Source organism: Apteryx rowi, unplaced genomic scaffold (assembly GCF_003343035.1).
Source record: "Apteryx rowi isolate R43461 unplaced genomic scaffold, aptRow1 scaffold_116, whole genome shotgun sequence".
NCBI classification, from domain to species: Eukaryota; Metazoa; Chordata; class Aves; order Apterygiformes; family Apterygidae; genus Apteryx; species Apteryx rowi.
In genome coordinates this window covers 59533-83243 of record NW_020447375.1, presented here as the reverse complement: position 1 = coordinate 83243, position 23711 = coordinate 59533, and the positions used below count along the sequence as shown (strand labels likewise).

The window sequence follows — 23711 nt, the reverse complement described above, 5'->3', positions numbered from 1 at the left end:
CTGAAGTGGTTCTGAGCAGCTTGCAGGGGTGGGGAGAGCAGTGGGGATGATGAACAGTTCCTAGATTTTGGCTCATGGTAAAAACATGAAAACCTACCAGTCCCCTACAGATAAGTCTTGTCCACAAAGACCTTAAGGGAGACCCTAAAGCACTTGTGACCAGAGGCCAGCTGCACTGTCAGCAGTGTGTTCCCCTCTGAGCAAGTCTGAAACCATATCCATGGAGAAGGAAAAGGAAGAAATTGGAAAGAAAGGAGATTAAAAAAATTAAGTAGGGAATTGAAAAGTGAGGATTTAACTCCATTTTCCACATACTAAAGGGAGGGTTTTAGAGAACACAGAGCCAGATTGTTCTTAGAAGTGCAAAGAAAAAAGGGCAAGAGTCAATGGGCACAACCGCACCAAGATAAATCCCAGTCGTACATAAGGAAACAATCCTTCTTCATGAGCATGGTACACCCGTGGGCCAGGGCCCAGAGTGGTGGGGGAAACTCCAGCCTCAGGGATTGCCCAGACTCGCCTGGACACAGACCTAAGCAACATGCTGTGGCTGTGATGTTTACCCTGCTGTGAGGTGGGATCCCCAGGGGTGCCACCAGCCTGAGCCTGGCTGTGATTGTGTGAGTCAGTGAAAAGAGACGGGGAAGACCTTCAACACTTAGCAGTGTGAGTACAAAGTATCACAGGCAGGGAACACATCAGCTTTCTGCAAGGAGCATCAAGGAGAGAAAGCCTGAAAGAAATTGGAAGGTCACCATACACTACATTTTAGCCAGTTACAACAGTGAGTTAATTAAGGGCTAGCAAAGTCTCCCCGTACTGAACTCTCTGGGGGAACTTTTGGTTCTCTCACAACTTGATGAGGATCCCCCACAACAGGATGACAGCTGGATGAGGGGAGAGGTGTTTGACTTTTGAGCAGGAAAGGAAGGCTGTCAGCTTCTGAACATTTAAAGACTGTCTCGACAGTCATTATTAATTCACAGCTGGAGAAATCACACAGGGTATGTAGAGAAAAAGAAGGAAAGACTGCTGGCAGAGAGAATCTATATAGGATTAAGCCTGCTAGGAGCATTATCTTCCAGAAAAAGGATGGGGCTAATAAAAGATGCTTCAGAGAAAAGCACAGCAGAAGGATAAGAGTCCAGTATCACCCCCTCCCGCCCAGCATAGTAAACCAATGGTTTGTAAGGTAACATGAGAAGGATCCTTTTAGCCCTTCTGCACTGCTGTTGATGCCAGCAGCAGAGTCTTGGCAAAGAAGGGGAGAAGCAGCTCTAACTTCTCCTAACATCTCCAGAAGAAAGCAGAAGCCATTTGGATTTGTCCAAACAACAATATTCTCAGAGAGAAAATCATGTTTGAAGGCCATCTGGGAGCACATCGTGCAGTTCCTAAGCTAAAAAATTTGAACCGAAAAGCCCTATACCACAACTGACATAATTGCTCTCAGTATCCACAGAGGCGCCAAGGACAGAGTATTCAGAGAGGCCCGTCAGCCTCATACTTAGAAGTGGTTGTGCTGGTTTAGGACTGAAACACATTTGTGGAGAAGTGTGAGAGAGCATGTGCTGTATTCTACATTTCCTGGATGTACCCTGTGGCTTACAGGCTCTGCAAAGCGTGTACTCCCACTGACTCAGAGGAGAACAAGATCTACTTTGATAAAGACATAAAAATAAGTAGCCAAGACCCACAGATCAGCTTTCAGGCTCACTAGTTACTTCCACATAAAAGTCCACAAAGAGGACTGAAAATTTTCACTGGTTCAGCTGAGCTGATCTTAAAACATTCTGAACAGTGAACATGGACAAAGCTTAAGGAAATGCCTATTTTTGCCATGGGGGCTTGGTTAGACTCACTTTCCAGTTAATTTATTAGTATGTTCAGTAAATAACCACCAGAACATTGTCTGCCTCAGAATCATAGGATTTAGATAGGGAGGGACCTCTGAAGGCCTCAGGTCCAAACTCCTGCTCAAAGCAGGGCCAACTTCAAAGTTAGATCATATTCATACTGTTTCAGTGTTCAGGCAAATGGCTAGGAACTCCTCCAGTGTTGGCATGAATAACATGTTTCTCCTTCCTAAGGGATCTATAGACCTCAGATTACAAACCAGTCTATAGATGAGCTCTGCATATAGATGTGATAGACACACATCTTCCATAAGAACGTTCTCTTCCTTCATAGAGGAACTGTGTCAAATATTTTTCTCGTGCTCCTGCCCAATGACACAAAATCTGGAGTCAGAACAGATACCAATAAAAAAAGCAAGGTTTGGTTGCTTCCTGACCCTAAGGATTTTTCATTCTCAATGGGGAAATGTGTTTTGTTATCCAAAATCCATTTTGATTCTGGATAATATGAGGGGAAGGGAAAGGACTTTGTCATTGCCATGCCAAATAAACCATAAAAGCTAGTCAGTAAAGAAAGTGCACTGAAATACTGTTGGGTTGATGTGTAGAGCAGCAGAGAAGCTGGACTCTTCCAGATACGCTCTATCCCTGCTCCTTGAAAAGCATCAGCAGGCTGATTCTCCCTGCTGGAAGTCAACATACAGACTTAATAAAACTATATCTAGAATGAAGAAAGAACAGTGCCTTCCTCATGCCTAGAAATGAACGAGAGATGGAGATCTGCTTTCAAAATGTCACACTGCTATTTTGCAAAAGGATTAGAGAGCTTCCCAAGTTAGCCTTGAAAGTTCTTGTGGTTTGTAAGGTCTCTTATTCTCCCTGGAATAAAAAGTGCTGTAATTTATCAGTTACTGTTTGGAAGCATCCATGTAAAGAACAGTGCTAAATCTTTTATATTCAGAAATTCAGTATTTCTTTAGCCTTACAGATGGTTCTTGAATAGTTTCCTAAAATGCAAGCAGGGTAGATGGGAGATTATGAAGAAATTGGCCATATAATGAGTTGAAAACTTAAGTAACTCTGTAATTCTTACATCTTCCTAAAAATTCTTATTTTGGTACTGAGAAGATAAAGGAATTTTTATTTTAAAAATAAAAGGGATACTTAGGAATTACACTGATCCTGAAATCCTGTAGAATGAATCTTTCTTTTAAATTATATAACCTCAAATTGCTTAAACAAGAGAAGGCAACTGGTTCCATTTTTATGTGTCATCTATCTTTAGTTCTCCAGAATGCAAAGAGATGCAAAGACTGCAGTATTACAGAAATGAGGCTTGGAATAATTTATGCTGTAGAATTCCCACTGTCCCCCCAACCAGTTATAAATATTGATGGAGTGTTTAAGGCAGCCAATCACACAAATACTTAATATTCATACATACCACACAGGGAATTCAACGTACACTTCTTGTAGGTTCTTTCATTACATAACATTCAAGGGCATTACCTCTGTGGATGGAGACAAATTTTACAAACAGCAGCTGAGATCCTCAGCTGATGGAAAAAGCCTTGCTTCTCTGAGACCTAGTAAGGGTTTATCATGCTCCCGATTACCTTGGTAATGGCAGTATCAGAGAAACAGCTTTATTATTGATCCTTCTGCATAAATTGGGAAGAAACCAGATGTCATCTGTAGTCATCAGTAAGGAACTAGTCTGTGTCATGCTGAAGCCAACTAATGGTAGCATTCAAAACTGCAGCAATTTCTGAAACACAGACACAGTCCTGTTCTGCAAAGACTATCCTATGCATTTTGTGCTGCCCAGAAGTCCTGCCAGAGAAGGCATGAGAATGGATTTTCTGGGTACCGGTGCCCCATCCCTTCCCTGACAGACTCACCCTTGCATCAGTTAGGCTCACTATCTCCTGTCCATTACAGTGAGGGCTATTCCATGACAGAAGACTATATTCCTCTGGCAGTGTTAACAGAATCCAAACTCAGAAAAGTGCCTGTGGCCACTGGTTATATGAGAAATCCAGATTCAAGTTATTCAAAGTGTGTTTATCTCTGTGGATGAAGTCATGTCTCATATACTTGGACAGCCAGATAGGTGGCTTGGTCACAAGGCTTGTTCTCAGTTAGATATGTCCAGAGGACATGCTGATGAGGGTTATGTTGAATGAAGAGATACTGACTTATTTAATGAACAACATTACATTGTAAATGTCATGGGACTGTTCTGCCCCCTTTTCTTTGTGTCTTGAGTCCCCTAACACTAACAAGAGTCAACATAAGTTCAACATAAGGAATTTTGGAGTCAACATAAAGGGCAATTATCTTTCGCAGAAAGGGAATGAACTAGTCAGAAGAGTTCCCTTCCCAGCTGCTCTCCTGTTCAAATTCCCTGCCCAGGACTTTGCAAAGGCAGAAATCTTTGAAAAATCAGGAAATACCTGGGCAGGCTACATAAAGGAATTAAGGAGAAAACCACAAGATAGGGTACACTGCCATATCTCCTTAAAAGAAGAGGCATTATTAGTTTGCAAGTGCCATGCAATAAGCACCGACTCAGAGGCCTCATCCCAACACAGCAAGGTAAGTGCTGTCCTTAGGGAAGCACGCTGTTCTGTAAGCAAGGAAAGGCTTATATTTCTGGATAATTACTGACCTTCCTGTCTGCCCAGCCATTTGCAACTCACTAGCTCTGATAACAAACTGATCCTGTTGTGATTGTAATGATGAGGCTGTTTCAGATATTTCACTGATAAAATGTGAAACTGGCACAAAAAGAGTTTTACATCTCTACCTTACTAAATGAGTCAGAATAGGGATTACCAAGTCTCACAGAGACAAACAAACAAAAAGTCTGGACTTTCAGAATGAAGGCTAGACTCTAACAGTTATAAATATATTTGCTTTTAAGTGGATGTTATATAGATGTACCTATTTTTTGTTTAACAATGCATTTAACAAAGAGACTGTTAGCAGAAGGCTGAGGTTATTTCCATTGGAGTAGTACAGTTCAATGCTGTGTACTAAACAGTTACCATCTGAGACAGGAACTAGGGTTGGATAAACCTCCATTTGTTGTGGACACATCCAAGTAAGGTGTAGAAACACCAGAAAAATCAAATTTCTGTTTGCCTCCAATCTCTTAGTTGCTTTTACTTTGCCTACAGAATTGCAACCATACTCCACTATGTATTCCTGAAAAGCTCTACAGCTATAGCTGATGGACAGCAAAGCAATTTTTCCTGTTAAGATTAATGTAATGGAGGGAGGGGTGCATGCAGGCACTTAAATAATAGACACAACTGAATAGACAGGGACAGTGTGTATGGCATAGAGGAGGGAAAGATGGAAGCAGGACCAGTGAGGCACCAGTTGGAGAAGGTGCCAGCTTTTTGGGAAGGAAAAGAAAATTCTGAAGGATCTCAGCTGCTTCACACATGAGACTGAATGCCCAATATAAATCTTAGTCTGAGCATTCCTGCTGCCTCTTTCTGAATATTTACATTTTCATTGCCTCAGATGAATCAAGATCAATAAAGGATGAAGAATGGAAAAATAGGGTAATGATGCAAGTGAGTGGATCATGGTGTTACAGGATCAGCAACCCCAAAACAATAGACAGTGAATAAGGGGCATTGGGGTGCTGTGCTTCTCATTGAAATGTTCCGGAGGTCAGTAAGAAGCATGCAGAGAGAAAAAAAAATGCAAAACATTTGTATATACGCTAAAACAAATGTAAAGGAACTTTATAATCAAGTGTTTTGGCTGCAGTAGTCTGTATGTGAGTAAATTTCACAGTAAGTCCCCCTTGCCCATGCTGTCTAGCATGTGTGTGTGTGGTTTTACCTATTATTAGAAGGACTATGCATGTATTTGAAGAAAAGATATCACTATGTGACTGTTCTTGTTTCTTCTTTAGCTTTTTGTATTATTGTATTTCAGTATATTGTTACAAAACAGGATACAGGCATGCTTTCCAGTCCTTCTGTGTTCAGCAGGGACACTTATAGCCAGAAATATTTCTCCTTGCTAACACCTACTGCTCTCTCACTCTAGCACTACTTTTCCTGGAACAAAGTTCAAGTTTGCAAAACGCAAGTTCACCAGGAAAGACAGCACAGTCAAGACGGCTGGTTGGCTGCTTGTATTTCATGAAGAGGGTTTGCGTGAGACAAATTATCTTCGTTTGATGGCTCCCAGCTTGTTCTAACCCTCTGAAGGTATACAATTTGTTCTTCTTGAAAAAAATTACTCGCATAAAGAGATCACTCCCGTGATATGAGGGAAATTTCAGTAAGAAGGATATATGTCAACACTGATGTGTTGATAATCTCTAGATATTGGTTAACAATTTGCCCAAAATAATACGCTTCCCATTTGGTTAAATTGCCTTTGGAGACAACAAAGACACTGTATTTAGCTATTTGACAATATATGGTCTATATAGAATTCAGAGTTAAGAAGAAAAAATGTTAAAAAATACAATCATTCTTTTGATATACTGCAGGTTGGATTTCACCACGTGATGTCTGGCAGTGATTGAGAAACTGAATGGAAATCCAACTTCTGAAGCATCTGGCTGGAGATATTCATTTCTCACAGGAGRGGGTTATAACAAGACATTCTTCGGTGTCAGTGCTGATCATGCACCATGACCAACATCCCTGTTCTCCCTGATCAGCCAGCCACATTCATTRCTCTCAGTGCTGGCACTTTGAACCCATACAAGCAGTCAAGTACGGAGAGGATGGGTGAATTTTCCCCTTGGACTGTGTCCTCTGCTTCTGCACAGCTAGATATCAGGTGGCTGTGATGGACAATACCAGTAGGTGCTATTAATCATCAAGTACTATTCAACATAATGATGGTGAGATCATCCTAGATTCAGGAAAACCTCCAGCTGCACATTGTCCATACCAGGGAAACAATGCCAGAGAAAAAATCACTCTGTATTTGGCTGTCCTTACACTCTTTTTTTATATACTCACTATTGGCCCCTGTTGGAGGAGGCATATCGGGATAGATGCATCTTTGTTTTGGCCAGTCCAGCCATTCTTTTCTTTTATCTTCTCTCTTTTCAGACCAAAAAGCTAAATTCTTAGGACAAATGACAAAACTGGGCTTTAACAGTGGAGAGTTTATTCATCCCTGCAGCTTTTGCTCCAAGCMTAAATTGGTATTTCTGGAGGCACTTCAAGAGCCATTGGTATGCAGGTGGCTTTGGTGCAAAGAAGGGCATATATGGAAGAGCTGATYTGAATTGCACTATTACTCCCTGATCACACAGGGTGATCACCAAGGCAAGCCATGGACTATGTGAGTAAATACAGAGGTCTACTTCCCAGCAATCCACCCAGGCTCAGTGAATGGAGAGAAATCAGCACTTCCAAGTGGAACACACTACACCCCAAAGCATATCTTTGAATTTGGTTGGATGAATCATGCCATAAGGTGCTGGTTTCTCCCTACTGATTGTAGAATGTGCCTTGTGTGTTGAGCTCAGATGGAGATGTCTACACTGAAGACATCTAAAGTGAGGTGGAACCTTGTGCATCCAGCTGGTTTCTCTACCTGTACCTGGGCCCTGAAATAAGTAATGCCATCCCTAGCTGGTAATGAGTCTGTACTGTTTCCTATAGGGTTCTTGCCATGTCAGTTCTACTGTCTGCAGACAGAAAGCCTAGCGCAATCAGCTACTGCTAACCTGGGCTGGAAATGAGRAACAAGATATTTAAGCCTGTGGCAAACAGCACAGCAAGATATGAGCACATCTGCCTGGCACTTACTCCTTGTTCAATAGGGAATTCAGAACAAACTCTCATATGACTGCCTATGGGCTGACTCAGGATGGTCATTCTGTGTGGCCCAGCTTTCCTTAGGAACACAGGAGATATAATGCTCTTGTGAAAACTGTGAGACCAGGGTGATTTCCTGTTATCTGACCTACACTTGCACTTGCACCGTAATAGTAGAACTCAGGCCCTGGAGCTGTTTGAATAAAATATAAGACCATCTCAAGGCACTAGCTTTTCAGCAGCAGCCACACTGAAGAGGGGCTTATTTGGCTGGATGGCTGGACTCAAAGGGGAGTGATCAATGGTTCTAAGTCCAGCTGGCAGTCACTAATGAGCTGAACACTCCATGGTTTGAGAGTGGGAAAAATACTGTTCAACCTCTTCATTAATGGCCTGGAAGATGATATACTGCATACCCTCAGTGAATTTGAGGATGACACTAAACTAGAGGGAGTGCCTGACACAAAATAGTAGTGTTGCAGTTCAGAGGGACCACAAGAAACTTGAGGACTGGGCCAACAGGAATCTCATGAGTTTCAACAAGGAGGAATGTAAACTCCTGCAACTGAGACAGGATAACCCCATGCATCAGTTGAGCAGCTGAGCAACAGATCTGTCTGAAAAGATCCTGATCATTACGGTGGATGCAACCTCAAATATCAGCCAGCAGTGCAAAGGTGGCAAACCACATCCTGAGCTACATCATGAGGAGCATGGCCAGGAATCTCAATTACTTATTATCCCCCTCTGCTTGGCGCTCAAGAGGCTGCACCTGCAGTGCTGTGTCCAGTTTTGCCTCCCATCCAGAACCAGAGAGGTGCTGGAATCTCAATCTTTGGAGATATTCAAACCAGAACAGAATAGGGCCCTAAGCAATGTGATCGAACTTCATAGCTGGATCTAACTTCACATCTGTCCTTAACTTGAATGGGGGGTTGGACCAGATCACCTCCAGTGGTCCCTTTCAATCTGATTCTAACCAGTAGAGTCAGACAACATAAAAAGAGGCAATGTCCACAAGTCGTGCCTTGGGAAGTCCAAATCGGAGATGAGGAAACACTTCTTTACCTAGATAGGGATGCAGCCTTGGGACAAGTCACCAGAGAGTTAGGTGATCTCCATCCTAGGTTTTTTTAAAAACTCAGCTAGACAAGCAACAGTGGCCCTGACTTAGCAACAGTCCTGCTGTGAGTGGGAGTTGGAGTAGACACCTCCAGAGGTCCCATCTACTAGCACTGCTGTGATTCCATGACACTCCTTCATGATAGCTTATAATATTAAATTGCATGTTATGGTGTAAGAGAAGAAAGGCATATCCAACCTTACGGCTATTTTCTAGCATGATGATGGTGTTTAGATTTTAAGGGTGATGGACATGCATTGCCCAACAGGTACTAAAATAACTTACTTTTATTAACAACAGACAGGAAACAATCAATCCTGACTGAACAAAGATTAGAAATAGAAGTATCCTAAACATCTGAACATGCTTCAGCAAAGTGAATTTGGTAATACATAATAGTTATCTCTTGTATTAGGCAGCATCTGATTACGAAAATACTTCCTTATGCTGCAACAGTGAGTCATTGCGCTTTTTAGGTTGCCGCAAAGGTGGGTAGGTTATTACCCCCACTTCACAGATGTGGTTAACTAGATCATGATCACAATGCATGCTAGTAATAGAATTAGGAAGCATTTTTAGTTTCTAACTAACTTGATTAAACCCAAATGCTAGTGGTTATTCTTGAGATATTCTATGCCAACATACTTCCCAGACCTCTCAGTATATGAAATACATTTAATAAATAAAACATACATTTGTTTTACTGCCATCTTCCAGAAACAGATGAGAAGTGTCTGTCTTGTGGGATGCTCTCCAAACTTTGCAAAGCAGCCATACTATGTGCAGCCATTTCAAGGATTTTCCATGATTATAAAAGCACACTAGCTAACTCTGAATTAGACTGAACAGTCTCAGTTATATAACTCATTACTACTTTCAAGCATACTTAGTGGAAAGAACAGGAGTTGTAAAATAATGGATGATGGGAGATAAATTGGCATGTGTATGAATTAAAGTTTAAACAAAGGAACTCAAGTTCTTTCTTGGAATAGCAACATTTTGATGTTTCAAATCCCCCGACACTGGTTTCATAAATGCAATAATGTAAACCATGTGCTGGGTGGTGATTTTCTGAGGACCTTCCCGCTTTCATTGTGTATTTTATTACAAGCCAAATGTGACATTAAATGCTATCCGCTGTGGCTTGGAGTTAAATACTTGCTCTGTTCAGAATAGCAACACTCAATTAAACAGCATTTTTCATGATCTACACCCTCTGTTGTCACTGTGTTTAAGGGAAATAATGGGAGCACTGACCTATATTGCGTTTCTTATTATCAATGGAGATGAAGCGTATGCAGGGATTATCAGTGATGTACTGCGCAGCCCAGGGGACATCAATCTGTGTACTGGCTTCATAAAAAAGTCCCAGAGCATAGCGAGAGGAATAGCTCACAGATTCCAGCTGATGCTTTTGACTTTCATTAATTACTGYGGAAGAAAAAGAAAAAAAGTGAAATCAGACAATGTTTTTTCTCTTAGAACATTAAACGTGTGCATCCTGTGGTTAAGCTGATTAATCTTTCCTGAAAATGACCAGACTGCTCAAATTGTAAGATTTTAATAATAAGCCTAGTGCTTTCTATTTTTTTTCTGGGACATCTCTTCATGAAACTTTATGGCACATTTATGAAGAGTATGTCCTTCACACACACTCCCCTCCCCCATCTGTTAGTGGTTTATCTTCTAAGTCTCTGCTAGTTGCCAGTGATTCAAAACTTYGATGACAGGTGACTTTTTCTCAAATCCTTTCCCATATTGTGCTCAACAGGCAAAGAAGATTTTCTTGGTGGGATTAAGAGGTTCGGGTTTGCCTCTAACACATAAGGTAAATGATTTTATGACCTGGCAAAGAAACAAATGACTTAACATATCAATGGAATGAATATAGGAACTCTTGACTCTCCGGGGAAAATACTCATATAGGCCCTGCAATTTTTGTGTTGCAATTCAAATGGATGAGAAGAGGAGATAAAAAATCCCTATGGGCATAGCACTTTTGCACTGTACTCTATTCTTGAGTGATACTGAAATACCCAGACTATTAGCAGGCTTGAGATTAAGAACAAGAGGAGAATGTATGCTAAGTTTCTTTTTTTTTTAACACAATAGCAATGGGGACAACCTGAGAAACTCTCAGAAATGAGACCACACAAAAGGCTTACAGTGAAGCTCAGTTCCTTTAGCTGTAGGTATTTTTAGGCAGTTTAGAAACTTTCAGAGCAACCCTGAATCCATTTCTTCCTGTGATTAACTCTCCTATCTTCTAATTACAGTAAGATCTGCTTTTTTGTCTTAATTTTATAATCTTCATAAAAAGCTGCAGAAAATATTTTTAGTCCCACTGTGCACTTAAATACTATTTTATTTCATGCAAAATGAAAATAAATCAGTCTGACAATTCATGGAGTTAGGTACTACATCTCTCCTTGTACCACCAAAGAGACACCCAATGCTTTTGAGAAATGGTGTAGAATATGCAAAGATGGAATCTCAGAGGTCTCCTGCCTGTATATTAAATTGCACTCTCCATTATGTTTCTTTATAGATTCAGTATCAAGAGGCAAAAGACAAACAACCAAGCTGCTTAATTTTATGCTAAATCCAGTCAACCTTTCATGAAGAAATTAGCAGACGCTGCTGATGATTATATCCAGTGTCACACTTCCCTGTTCATACCAGACTAGGTGTTGAGTGAAGGATCAGCTCTGGTCAATACTGGAGCTGACTCAGTTTTACATCCTTATCAGTGACCTGCACCATGGAATGGAACGCACCCTCCACAGGTTTTTAAATGACAACAAACTGGGAYGAGCAGTCAATAGGCCATGGAGGAAGACTGACATTCAGAGGCACCCCAACAGGCTGACAGGAACCTCACAATGTTCAGCAAGGGATAAATGCAAAATCCTGCCCTGAGTCAGACCAGCCCCACGCACAGGGCCAAGCATAAGTGCAGTCAGCAGATCCAGGGAAGGCATTATTCCACCCTGCTCGGCACTAGTAATGCCACATCTGGAAACTGCATTCAGTTTGGCCCACCGAACCCATAATGGTACAAGGGAGACACCAACAAATTGGAGACAGTCCAGTGAAGAATCACTAAGATGGTCCACTAAAGGGGATCTCCATCCTCAGGGATTGGCCAGACTCACCTGGACATGTCCCTAAGCAACCTGCTGTAGCTGTGATGTTGGCCCTTCTGTGAGTTGGGGTTGGACCAAAGACCCTCACCCAGGGGTGCTTCCAGCCTGAGCCTGGCTGTGATTGTGTGATTCTGTGTATCTTGTCCACACCACAGCCTCCTCCCTCTGACTCCAATTAACATGCATTAAAGAAAAATGTTGACATAGCTGACCTTGCTGTCATGAACAATACTGATCTTCAAAACTGACAACCAGAAAGGCTTCATCACACGCTACTCCATTACACATTCTCTCTCTGGGAACTGATATTTCCTGCCGTGCCAAGGTAAGACTCTAGGAACCAGGGCCATAAATTGAACCTTCTGAATCTGGTGCCATAATGCAGGGACTCCTGATTCATGCAGTGCCTGTCAGGGGCAGGAATCCAGCAATGCTGTCAGAGAATTTTCCAGTTGGATTCACACTTAAAAGCACATTCACGCTAAGAAGTCTTTGCAACAACTGCCACTAAATTTGAAAAGCTTACGTACCACTGCTCTGCATAAGGGTACATTCCCGTTGCTTCTACTGGTAAATTACCTTCTTGTCAAACAGCATCAAGGCTGCCATGGTTAGGAGTCTATTCAGCATCGTAGAAGACTTGATGGGGCTCTGGCTGCTGTTTCAACATGCTGTGTCTATTCTGGTAAACAAAACATGCCTGAGACTGTTCTCCAGCACTGAGGTCAGTGGCCCACTAGCAAACTCAAGGATGGCCACATCCCAGATGCAAGTTTGCTGGCATGGACACTGGTGAGCAGTCCTGCCCACCAACTTGATCCACACAGAACACCCCTGCCTCTTAACCCAGCAGAACTGTCACACTTGAGAGGCTCCACATGACTGGGATGGGATACCTTGTTTTGGGACTTGGTGGTGCAGAGGAGGAGGGGTCCTTACCCTCCATGAACTGTCCCGTGCACAGAAAAGCCTAGGAGGGACCATAAAAACATCAAAAAGCAATGAAGTTTTACACACAGGGGACAACAAGCAGGCAACAGTGCCTTCCTGAGCCCATCCTGATAGAGAGGAGGGCTGGTAGAAGCCACAACCCCCACCAGCCTGTGGCTGACCATTTCAGGTGAACAAATCTACAGGTGCTTAGGTCAAACTCCTCATCATGACTGGTCCAAGTTGGCAACAGTTCCATGTGGCCTCCCTAAATGTGCAGGGACACAATTTATGTTCCTATTTGGTGTCATCTACAATGCTTAATAAATTAACCACAAGGTCTACCATATCTTGCAAGCTTTGGTGAACCACCGGAGAAGGTTCATCAAGGACATCGAGGCCACTCTTCACAGAGAGGTGGCTTCTATGGGAGGATGCAGTCCTCCCATGCAGTCCCTCCACAGTCACAATCTCTCACCTAAAAGCACACAGGGCAACTCATGGGCATCTGCCTCATCCCACTCATTTCTCTAGTTGTGTGTTTTTTCTGTGATATTTCTTTACTCTCTTCCTCTGCAGTTCACACAGATGAGCAATTTCCCCTCTCCAGTCCAATGTCCCATCTGAGAAGGTGTGAGGGGGCCCAGCTGCTCCTCGCTCTCTGCCTCTGGACCGAGATCTTTCCAAGGAGGATCCATTTCTCTTTATGGACCTCAAGAACTGCTCTAAGTATTGAGTCAATGACCCCTTGCCCTCTGTTGTCACCTTCTCTTAGTAAAGATGCCTTCAAGGAAGTTATAGTATAGTATGGTTCCCATTTGTCATACTGCTGGTCTGTGATCAAGACCCAGGAACAACCTGATATGGAGGTTGCTGTTGGCATGCTACTGCCTAGAATGGCTGCTGCACTAAGTATGCATACTGTCTGCGGAAAGATGACCATGTACAACATGCTCCAGAGAAAAACAGATAGTGGTTATTGCAAGAGCTGCTCACATCTTTCCAGTTGACCTTAAGCATGTCCTATCTGAGGAACGAAGCATGTCCATCTCACCTCAGAATGTCAGATGTGTTGTGGACCTCCCATCTGTGTGTGCTGCCCAGTGTCTCCAAGACAATACCTAGCACTTGAACATGCCCACATCCTCCCCATTCCTCCTCCCTTATCTCTCACCTCTGTAGAAACCAACTGCTGACTTGCCAGAGATGGGCTTATGCTATTGAGGCAGATGGTCAGGGCTGAAAGCTACAGTGTGGACAAGGGCCCTTCCCAGGCATGCTCTGCTCCTTCCTCCAGGGCTGGGCTGCTTCCTTAGGACCCAGGAGCATGGTGTGTGGTGCAGAGGAGAGCATCTGGGGCCCTTATGGGTGAGGAGGGGCTCTGTGCTACTCCCTCACCCCTCTGCTAAACCTCCGGTGCAGCCTGGCAGGGCAACCATACTGGGCTGTACCTGTGCTGACTTTGATCCCGGCTTTTCACGTTATGTAAAGGTATTACATTTACCCTGGCACTGGCAGGCTGTGTGCCTGCAACCCTCTGCGGCTGGGTGCTAGAATCCCCCAGCTTTGTGACAGTCTCGTGCAGGCTGTGATCTCCTTCCTGCTCCATGCTTCCCGGCTTTCACGTTGCTCTTTCCAGCTTCTGCAGCCCCCAGGCATGGAATTTTTGCAGTGTAGCACCGCTGTTTGGCACAGCCTGCGACAAGGAGGGGAAGGGAGGGGACTGGGCATGGGTACGGGCCTTGCTGGAGGACTGTCCTAGAGCAAAGGATACCGACATGATAGGGCTTTGTACATCCTGCCCTACTGGGAATGTTCCCTGGCCTGTGCTAACTCCCCAATCAAGCTGCTAATTTAACAGTACAGCCACTTGTGTGCCAGCATCCGGGAACTGTCTGGGCGGTGCTCTTTAGTGCCAAGTCCAAACAGCAATGTTAGCAATTTCAGAAACTGTTGTCCCAATTCCTCCTGGCGGATCACAAGGGCACTGGCAGGGACCATAGCAGTTGCTAAACACACACCACACAATAGAGGGGACAGATCTAGTCCAGAAACCCCACTGATCTCACACTTCCCTCTCCCCCACCAATACAGCATGACCTTGGGAAAACAAGCTGCCTGGAGCACCACCAATTTAGGGGAGGGATCATATGATGCAGTGGCTGCAAGGGCAGGACTGAACTTGATGGCCCAGCAGAGCCCTTCTTGTTTTTAGGCACAGAGCAGCTACAAAAGCAATTTAAACAAGAGAAGGGCCAGTAGCGATGTCATCAAACTTTTCTATGGTTTTGACTGTATGCTTTCTTTTCAGTGTCTCTTTCAGACTGTTACTGCTGGTCTCAACACACCTCAGCTTCTCTTCATCTTCCCCTCTTCTCCACACCTTTCTTGCCTTCCTTTTTTTATTTTCCCTTTTCCCTTTTCTGTTCTTCATCCTTCTCATTATTTAATACCCTCTCAAAGGGAATAAATCACACAAAGCTTGCTTCCTTGCTGGCTTAGCATTCAGCCTTTCTGTCTGTCCAAGATGTACTTAGATGTCAGTTCTTTCAGGTAAAAGCTCTATACAGCTGGGTTTTGAAAAGTCCATTGCCAACAGGTCCCTCTCTTAAAGCTATGATAAACAGTCACAATGTATTATGCATTCTTGCTGTGCTCTTACAGAATATAAAAGTACTATAAACAAGCTAATAAATATAAAGCTGCAATATCCCATCTAAAGCACTATTCTTTGTCCAGGTTAGCTTGGCAACTTATTTCCCTTTGGGGGAAAAACAAATAAACAAAGCCTCTTTCATCCTGAGAAGCAAATTCCCCTGGCAAAGTTCAGCACATAGAAATCTTTACACTGCGGAAATACATTTGAGATAGAAATCAACTCCCTGTCTTGAGGACTGCACGGCCCAGTGGAAACTAAACTGTATTCTGCATTCTGCCTCTGGTCTGCAGCACATGTTGGCTGCTGCAGCTGAACTGAACTGTGGGTATAAACTTGCCTAGGTGTGGTTTATTACCGGCAGCACTTCAGTAGATACAACCTTCACAACGTAAGTATTGCCAAAGCTGAGCCAGCCAGTTGGCTCTAAGTACCTCGTTTAAGACTTGACATCACTTTATGGACCTGTCTTCACAAGCTATAAAGTTTCAAGAGGGGTTAGGGTCGTTGGGGATGCTGAACAGTGCTGCAGTAATCAAAGATAAGTAACAATTCTATTGACTTCAAGTACGTAAGTATATGTTGAGCTCAGCAGGGAGATGCTGGAGAAAGAAGATGAAGGAAGGTAATCAACCTAGCTGAGTAACCTCCCAGCAGAGAGGAGATGAGAAAGGGCAGACATTTTCCAGAGCGTGGGCACCAACCTGAAGTCACAGAACCGTGAGTTAACAGATTAAAGGGCTGTATACAGCTAGGGTGGCATGTTCATAGCAAAGAGGGAAGGATAGCTTTCAAAAGAACTTCCTTTTCATTGCTTTGGGAGGTGGAAGAGTTTATAGGCTTAACAACACTAGATTATACTGCCCAGAATCTGCAGCTATTTTGGTCAGAGTGGCGTGTTGCTCACTAGTCCCAGAAGAAAGCAAAACACAAGCACCGAGCAAATTCTCCAGACTCATTCCTGCTCTGTACTTGGGATTTCAGGACTGAACATGGCAAGCAGTCTGACACTGAACCAGGGAGCTTACCCCCAAAGATAAACCATAGCTTGAAGGGAATCTGTTCCAAGACAGGAGATGGAATCAAAGGGGCAGTCCTGTGACATTAACATTCTCCCTCTGCCCCACACATCAGAAATTGATACACCTCCTCAAGCACATGACATCTCTTTCCTCTCTCACACTTTCACAACTCAGTTTCCCATTTCCATTCACAGGCATGCCCAATATTATTCTGTATCCTACACACCCAGTGGAACTGTGTCTACATGTGGATTAGAATTACCAGCCAGGCTCAGGCTGGAGGCACCCCAGGTGGGGATCTCTGGTCCCACCCCAGCTCACAGCAGGGCCAATGCAGCAGCTACAGCAGGTTGCTCAGGGCTATATTCATGTGAATCTGGGCAATCCCTGAGGATGGAAACTTCCCCCAATGCTTAGGGACCCGTCCCAGGGCAGTACCACTTGCACAGGGAAGGACGGTTTCCTTAGGGCCAGCCAGGGTTTTCCTTGTTGCAGTTTGTGATGGTGCCTCCGGTGCTTTCACTGTGCCCCTCTAAGCAAAGTCCAGCCTTGTTGTCTCTGTAACCTCTCTGGGTAGTGGAGGATTCAGTTGGATCCCCCTTCACCTTCTCATCTCCGGGCTGAACAAGTCGAGCTCCTGCAGCCTCTTTTCGTATGTCCTGGCCTTCAGGCCCACCATTGCTGTGGCCCTGCACTGGACTCGCTCCAGTTTGTCAACATTTCTCTTACAATGGGGACCCCAAACTGGACACAGGATGCAGATGGGGCCTCATTCGTGCCAAGCAGAGGGAATAACCCCTTCTGTAGGTTTGCTGGCTGTGCTCGTGCTATCCCAGTCCCGCAGGGGGCTGGCTTTCCTTGCCATGAGGGCGCACTGCTGACTCCTGGCCAACGTGCTGTGCACGAGGACCCCCCAGCCCTTGTCTGTAGAGCTGCTCCCCCAGTCAGTCCCAGCCTGTCCTGTGCAAAGGGCTGCTCTGTCCCAGGGCAGAGCTTTGTCTCTGTTGGACTTCATGAGGCTCCTGTGTGCCCCCTTCTCCAGCTTGCCAGAGTAACTCTGAATATCAGCCCTGCCCGACCACGTATCAGCTGTCCTCCAAATTGGTGGAATTATTGTGAAAAGGTTTCCATTGATTGTTTTACTTCTATTTCTCTCTGACCTTATCATAAGCCAGAAATGACTAATACATATTGTCCCAAACATTCAGGTTTATATCTCAAAAGTAAACAGCATATTAATTCAGGTACCGACATATGTTTGCTAAGCAATTTGCTTAATTATTGCTTAGGATTTTTAAAATAATGTCTGTGGCTCACTGGACTCTAAATTGCTGTATATTTACAAGACAGAGGAAGTTCTTACGGCTTGAGAAGACAGGCAATAAAGTGATGTCAGGTTTAGAAATCCAACAACGAAAAACCTGAACTGTATGCAAAAACAATGGTATGGGTTTTAAGAGTGATTTTTTCCCCTTGTTCCATCCATTATACATTTTTAGCAGGGATAACAAGTTGATCTAAGGACATGAACAGTGCCTTCATTTTGAATTTCCATACTTTTATTACTTTAAATGAAAACCAGACTGTTGTTTTAATGTTGTGTACGAAACCACAAAATAACTATTAATTTTTCCCATTCCAACAAAAACGGTTAAGATGATTTTAATAACATTTTGGAAAAAAAAAACAGCTTGCAGACCATGGAATTGTCCAGCATACAAGAAACAGCCATAGCATTTTAAAGCAATGAATAAACCCATGAAAATCTTATATATTTTCCACTGAAAAACTTAGCTGCAGCTGCACTGTGAACGCCACTAATGTAAATGTCCTCTGGAGACTTCATCACATCAAAGCATGGGGTATGTATACTTTATTTGCTGTTTCTCTAGACACTGACAGCAGAGTGGATTACTTATCTGTAACACTCAATAAATAAAGTAAGGGCCTTTTATCTGCTGTTCCAGTGATTTAATGTCACCTCGCTGCCTCACTCATGTGTTGTGGGAAGGAGAGGACCTAGAGATCCCATCAGGGCCAACATGAAAGAGGAGAGCCAAGGCTTCAGTTGGCAGGCTGGGAGCATGGGCACCAGGCCATTCAGGAGTCCAGGACGGAGCCCAGCCTACCATCTTAGAAGCCAGGGAAGCAAAAAATAAATCTAGCTGCTGTGATGGCCAAGAGCCGACTAGGAAGACCAAGGTATAATCCTGGAAGTTTAGTCATTTGCCCAGCAGGTAAGGCAGGGGATTGCAACATGCCTTATCTGCAGAAACGATTTGCAGAAGCTAGGTAACAACTGAACCAAGCATTACCAGCTCACAGCAGAGCTCAGAGGCTCTGTCAGGGATTAGAGTTTGTAACTGCAACACTGAGCAAGCAGAGACAGAGAAGAGAAATGATAGGTGGGTTAAGGATTCAGATCAGTCTAGTAACTGAAGCAGAAGTTACTCGTAACTTCACATAAAGGTTCATAGGTGTACCGCTGTAGGTCACAGCTGCTGGGGACAGGGAGAAACCCTGTTCAGAACTGCAGGGAAAAAAGGATGCCAAAATGTGAGATACACTACAGAAATTACTTTTCTGGAAAGTTTTGCAAGTCTTAATTCTGTATTTCTAAAAGCTTGTGGATTCTTATCTCCCAATCAAGTCATCAGATGATTTCAGAGCTCAGCTGGGATGCTTGTATCCAGTTCTTGCATGCACATAAGGATATGTGGGCAAACCTGGGTAAACAAACTGAGATCCTGCTTTGAGAGACTTCCAGGGATGAGAGGGAAAATACTCTATTTTTTTGACTGTCCAGTTTTGTTTGGTGACACAGAGGACGTTGCATCCTGACAACTAACAGCCTCAAAGAAGACAACAAACAGCCAGACATAATTTGTGTCACTGCAAGCAGCTATCGCTGGATAGGTTCAAAATCACTTCCTAGGTAAGGCTAAGGTATTTTAAATCTAGACACACCTAGACCTTGCCAACCACTGATGCACTAAGAAAAAAAACCATACAGCACTACTTTAAGGAATGATAGTGCTTTTAAAGTAGCAAAATATGAGGACGCTGGGCTTTTAGTTCTTTGTAAGAAAAGATCACTCTTTCAAGTTATCACTTTTTACTGGAAACTCTATTTTCCCAATAAGCTGACAGCTTTAGCTTTCATGGGAATACTATCAGACCCTAGCTCCAACTTTGCAACTTTGCCAAAGTATTCTCCCAATTCAGTGGAATTCCTGATTCATGTGGACCTGTTCTTAGCACTTTTTAAAGACATTCCTAGCAAGCAGCTCTGACCCAGGTGTGTTTGATGGAATTAATAATTTCTGCTCAGCATAGCAGTCCTGCTGGGGCTGCAGCATGTCAGTAAAAATGAAAATATCCCAAAGGACACTGTGATTTGTATGAAGGGATGAAACAGCCCCCAACATGCACCCACAAGAATTACAGGAGGGAAAAGGTGTTTCTACAGTTACACTTTATTCCTCTCTGCTTGAGTTTTAGCAAGCATACATCTCAGTTGAAGTTTTGCCAGCAACTGTGGCTTATGAAATGTCTTAGTGCTAATTCCCACTCCAAAGTATTTGCAAAGGAAATGTCACCCTCATCTCTTGGAAGGCTTGGTGGGAAACTGAACAGGAATGGACAGAAAGATGCACTTATGGCCTGGTAGGAACCTGGCTATCTTCTGTCACAGACTAGCTGTCCCCCAATTTTTGGGACCTTAGCTTCTTCTTTTGGAAACAAAGCCAGTCCACCCACTGCAGGGTGGCACAGAGAAAAATAAAATGTCTTGGTACTGTTAGCTGTTCTCTCTCTCACCTTTTGGAAAATTTTGTCAGACATACAGATTTAAGAAAACCTGCTCAATTTATAAAGGTTCTTGGTAGGTGTCCCAAATTTTCCAGCAGATGGGTTAGCTGGGAAGGAAAACAAACCTTTTATGTGCACAAGGCCCCCTGGAATCCCCTAATACTCAATTTGGCCTTTGAATAGGTAGGTGTCTTTCCACCTCCTTCTTATTTTCAATCCTTTATTTCTGTGACTGTGTACTATTCTCACAGCGATGCTCCCAATAACCCTACAACTAATGCTCTCCTCTAAAAAGTTTTGTTATTTCCTCAGACTGCTTTGTTTAAGATTTTATTTGCAGCATCTCACTTTCTGATATGCTGGGAGCAAATCTAAACACGTCAATCAGATGCCGCCGGCAACACAGTATTTTTATGCAGCTAGCGATCATCACTATTTTAAAAGTTAAAAAGGAAACTGTGGTTAAACGGTAACAAAGATATTTTTAGCCTAGGTATCATGTTAACAGATTTTAATAAGATGCTCACCCAGCAGAATATGCAGCTCTGCTAAGTACCTGGAGATACAGTTTATTGTCAGGGCTGACAAAGTGCTACTGTAGCTCTGTTTGGGACATGAATTATTCAGAATGGCATATTATCATAACCCTCATAYAGTGAAGCCTGCTTGGATGGCAAGTACTTCTTCCTCAGCAGGCTTGCGGAGACCTTTTTTATTGCTCTCCAAAACAAGAAGCTGCTACTCTGAGATGTCTAGTTCGGTGGTCACAGAGGACAGACTTTTCAGGCAATCCCCCACTGTACAGTCATTAAAGCTGACACTGTGCCATGACACTGGCCCTCTGCCACTGCGCTGACCATTTCAAGATGCAGACTGTTCCTGCTTCGGCGTTTGCGTAGGAGGGAGCAGAGGTTATGAGAAAGACTTCATTTTTAAGTTCAGCTTCCTTATCAAACAGCTTGAGATTTAAAAAAAAATCGGCATAATAGTTAAATGCAGCCATGCCTATATTTGCACGGAAATAATCACTAAGCACAGTTCACACAGTTGCAATATCGTTTTCATTTTCTTAATACACTCAGCTTCTATTTGGATAATCTTGTTTGGACTACAGCACAACGCTTATTCCTGCATGCATGCAATGTCCAGACTCAGGATAACAATTTAATATTATTTCAAATCACTGTGGTCCAGACTGACTTGCTAGAATGCTTTTTTATCTAAAGTTTTTGGCATGTGAAGAAACACATAGGGCATACTTAGAAATCCAAACGATTAAGCAGAAAAAAAAATGCTGAAAAAAAGTGACAGTGCAAGTAAGTTTTTAATCAAGTTTCTAATGATTTTGAGAAGAACTAAGCTTGAATAGATGTCCATCAGCTCCTATTGACAAGATGAAGAGCAATCCACACACTTTTAAACTAAAACCTCCATGATTTTCATAAGAAACATTACATTAATTTCCTGCAGTAGTACATGTTGCGTTGGAATCAACTTTTGCTATAAACAGTGRAACAAAACTACCATTTTTAGAACTCTGGACAAAGCTTGCATGATGGCAGAATACCACATGCCATCATCTCCTAGAAGACAGACAAGTACCAACAAAGGAGGGATGAGGAGAGGGCCTGTCAGGCTGGTACACTGGAGATCCTCTTGGGACTTCAGGGGATCTTTGCCAAACAGTTGTGCTTCAAGTCCTCCCCTAACATTCATTTAGCAGTAGCAAAAGGGCTGCGTCTTGCTGAGCTGATCCATCCCTGCCCCCTGACACCACTCCAAAGGCCAAGGCCAGTGCCCATCTCCTCCAGATCAAACTGGAATAGATCCTAGATCTTGCATTTTTGTTGTAGGAGACTGGCTACAGAAGCATACTTCAAAATTAGCTTTGCTTCCTCTCCCTTTAAATTAATCCCTATTATACATATATTTAGGTCATACTTTTTCCAAAAAATCCCCAACCCAAAGCAATAATATTTTTTTGTTATTTTTAATACATAATTTGATTTTTATATTTAACCAACTTCTCCTATCCTCCTTTCCCAATTCAGTGGCTTATTCTTAACCTGTACACTGCATTATGCACACTTGAGAACCTCCATGCTGTTCTCTTCAGCCCATATGCATGGTGTCTAATTTGTGGGTGGATTTAACGTGTACATTGTCATTAGATTCACAATTTTTGCATTTTGATTAGTGAAGTCTTTTATTACTTTTTAGACTCATTATTTGGATGACTGGGTTGTGAGTGAAAAAGGTGAAGCGTAAAACGCTGATTCTCAACCAGTAATCTATTCATTTCCATGGCGATGCCATTGGAAGCAATGCAATATTTGAAGTTGTGTACCAGGACTGCATATGCATATGCTAGTATTGTGAACCTATAGCACGTGTGATGTCCATGCACAACACACCAGTTTGTCCATCCTTGAATGAAAATGCCACTGTAGTTTAGTGTATCTGTGGGTTTTGATTCTTTGCGAAAGCATAATATTTTTCAAAATTCATGACAGCTTAGTTTTAAAAATGTGGACCTCTAGCTAAGCTTTCACCCCAGGAAGAACAGGATATGACATTTATAAACAAGTAAAACTAAAGGAGGAGGCAATAACTGATTTTTCAGACTCCAAACTTCTTCTTATGTTTACATAGTCACCCACCTGGGGGAGGAAAACCAGTCTTGTAATGGTTCAAAATGCCTGTGTTTTAGCTGGGGAATTTCTTCCAGATTTTCTTGGGAGGGACAATAGATAAACACCTCTGGGGAGCCACCAAGAGAGACTCACTGCTTCCAACAATGAACCAAGATCCACTGGGTTTTCCAGGATATTTTGGACAGAGTTATATGCTAGAGACATTTACAATTAGTCCCAAGCAATTAACCAATAAAGGTCAAATAAAATTAGATACATGTATGTAATACATATTATATACACATATATTACACACATGCACTCCTACTTCCACTTTGTAACCATTTATAGGTAATGACATAGAATATGTAAGACATGCTACCATATAACTCTCATTAGCTTACTTGCAAACACAATTTTCATACTATAGGCAGAGGAATACTTACTATATGATGTCCTGACAAAGCCCCGTAGTTTCTATGGTTGATATCAAAGTTATCAGAAGCTAAAGACATCTTTGAGAAAATTTGTTTGATGTTATTGAGACCTACATATGGATTTAAGATCTTATAATTYGGCAAAGAGATTTGGGAAAGCTTTGTAAAAAGATAAATAAAGGTCACTTTCCCTCACACTGCCTCTGAATTAATTTACAAATTAATCCAGATTCATCTTCATTGTGTTCCATGTCATTACAGAGGACTTAGAAGAGCTCTCTTCCTACA

The 23711-nt window shown here is 42.8% G+C and overlaps 1 protein-coding gene across 1 annotated transcript in view; it reads right to left on the bottom strand.

Annotated features, from left to right (window-relative positions):
* RNLS (renalase, FAD dependent amine oxidase) overlaps positions 1-23711 on the bottom strand; it is an 89176-nt gene that overhangs the window by 12298 nt on the left and 53167 nt on the right. Inside the window, exon 4 of the mRNA XM_026081081.1 lies at positions 10047-10220. Coding sequence (XP_025936866.1) covers positions 10047-10220 — 174 coding nt within the window. The remainder of the gene's footprint in view (positions 1-10046; positions 10221-23711) is intronic.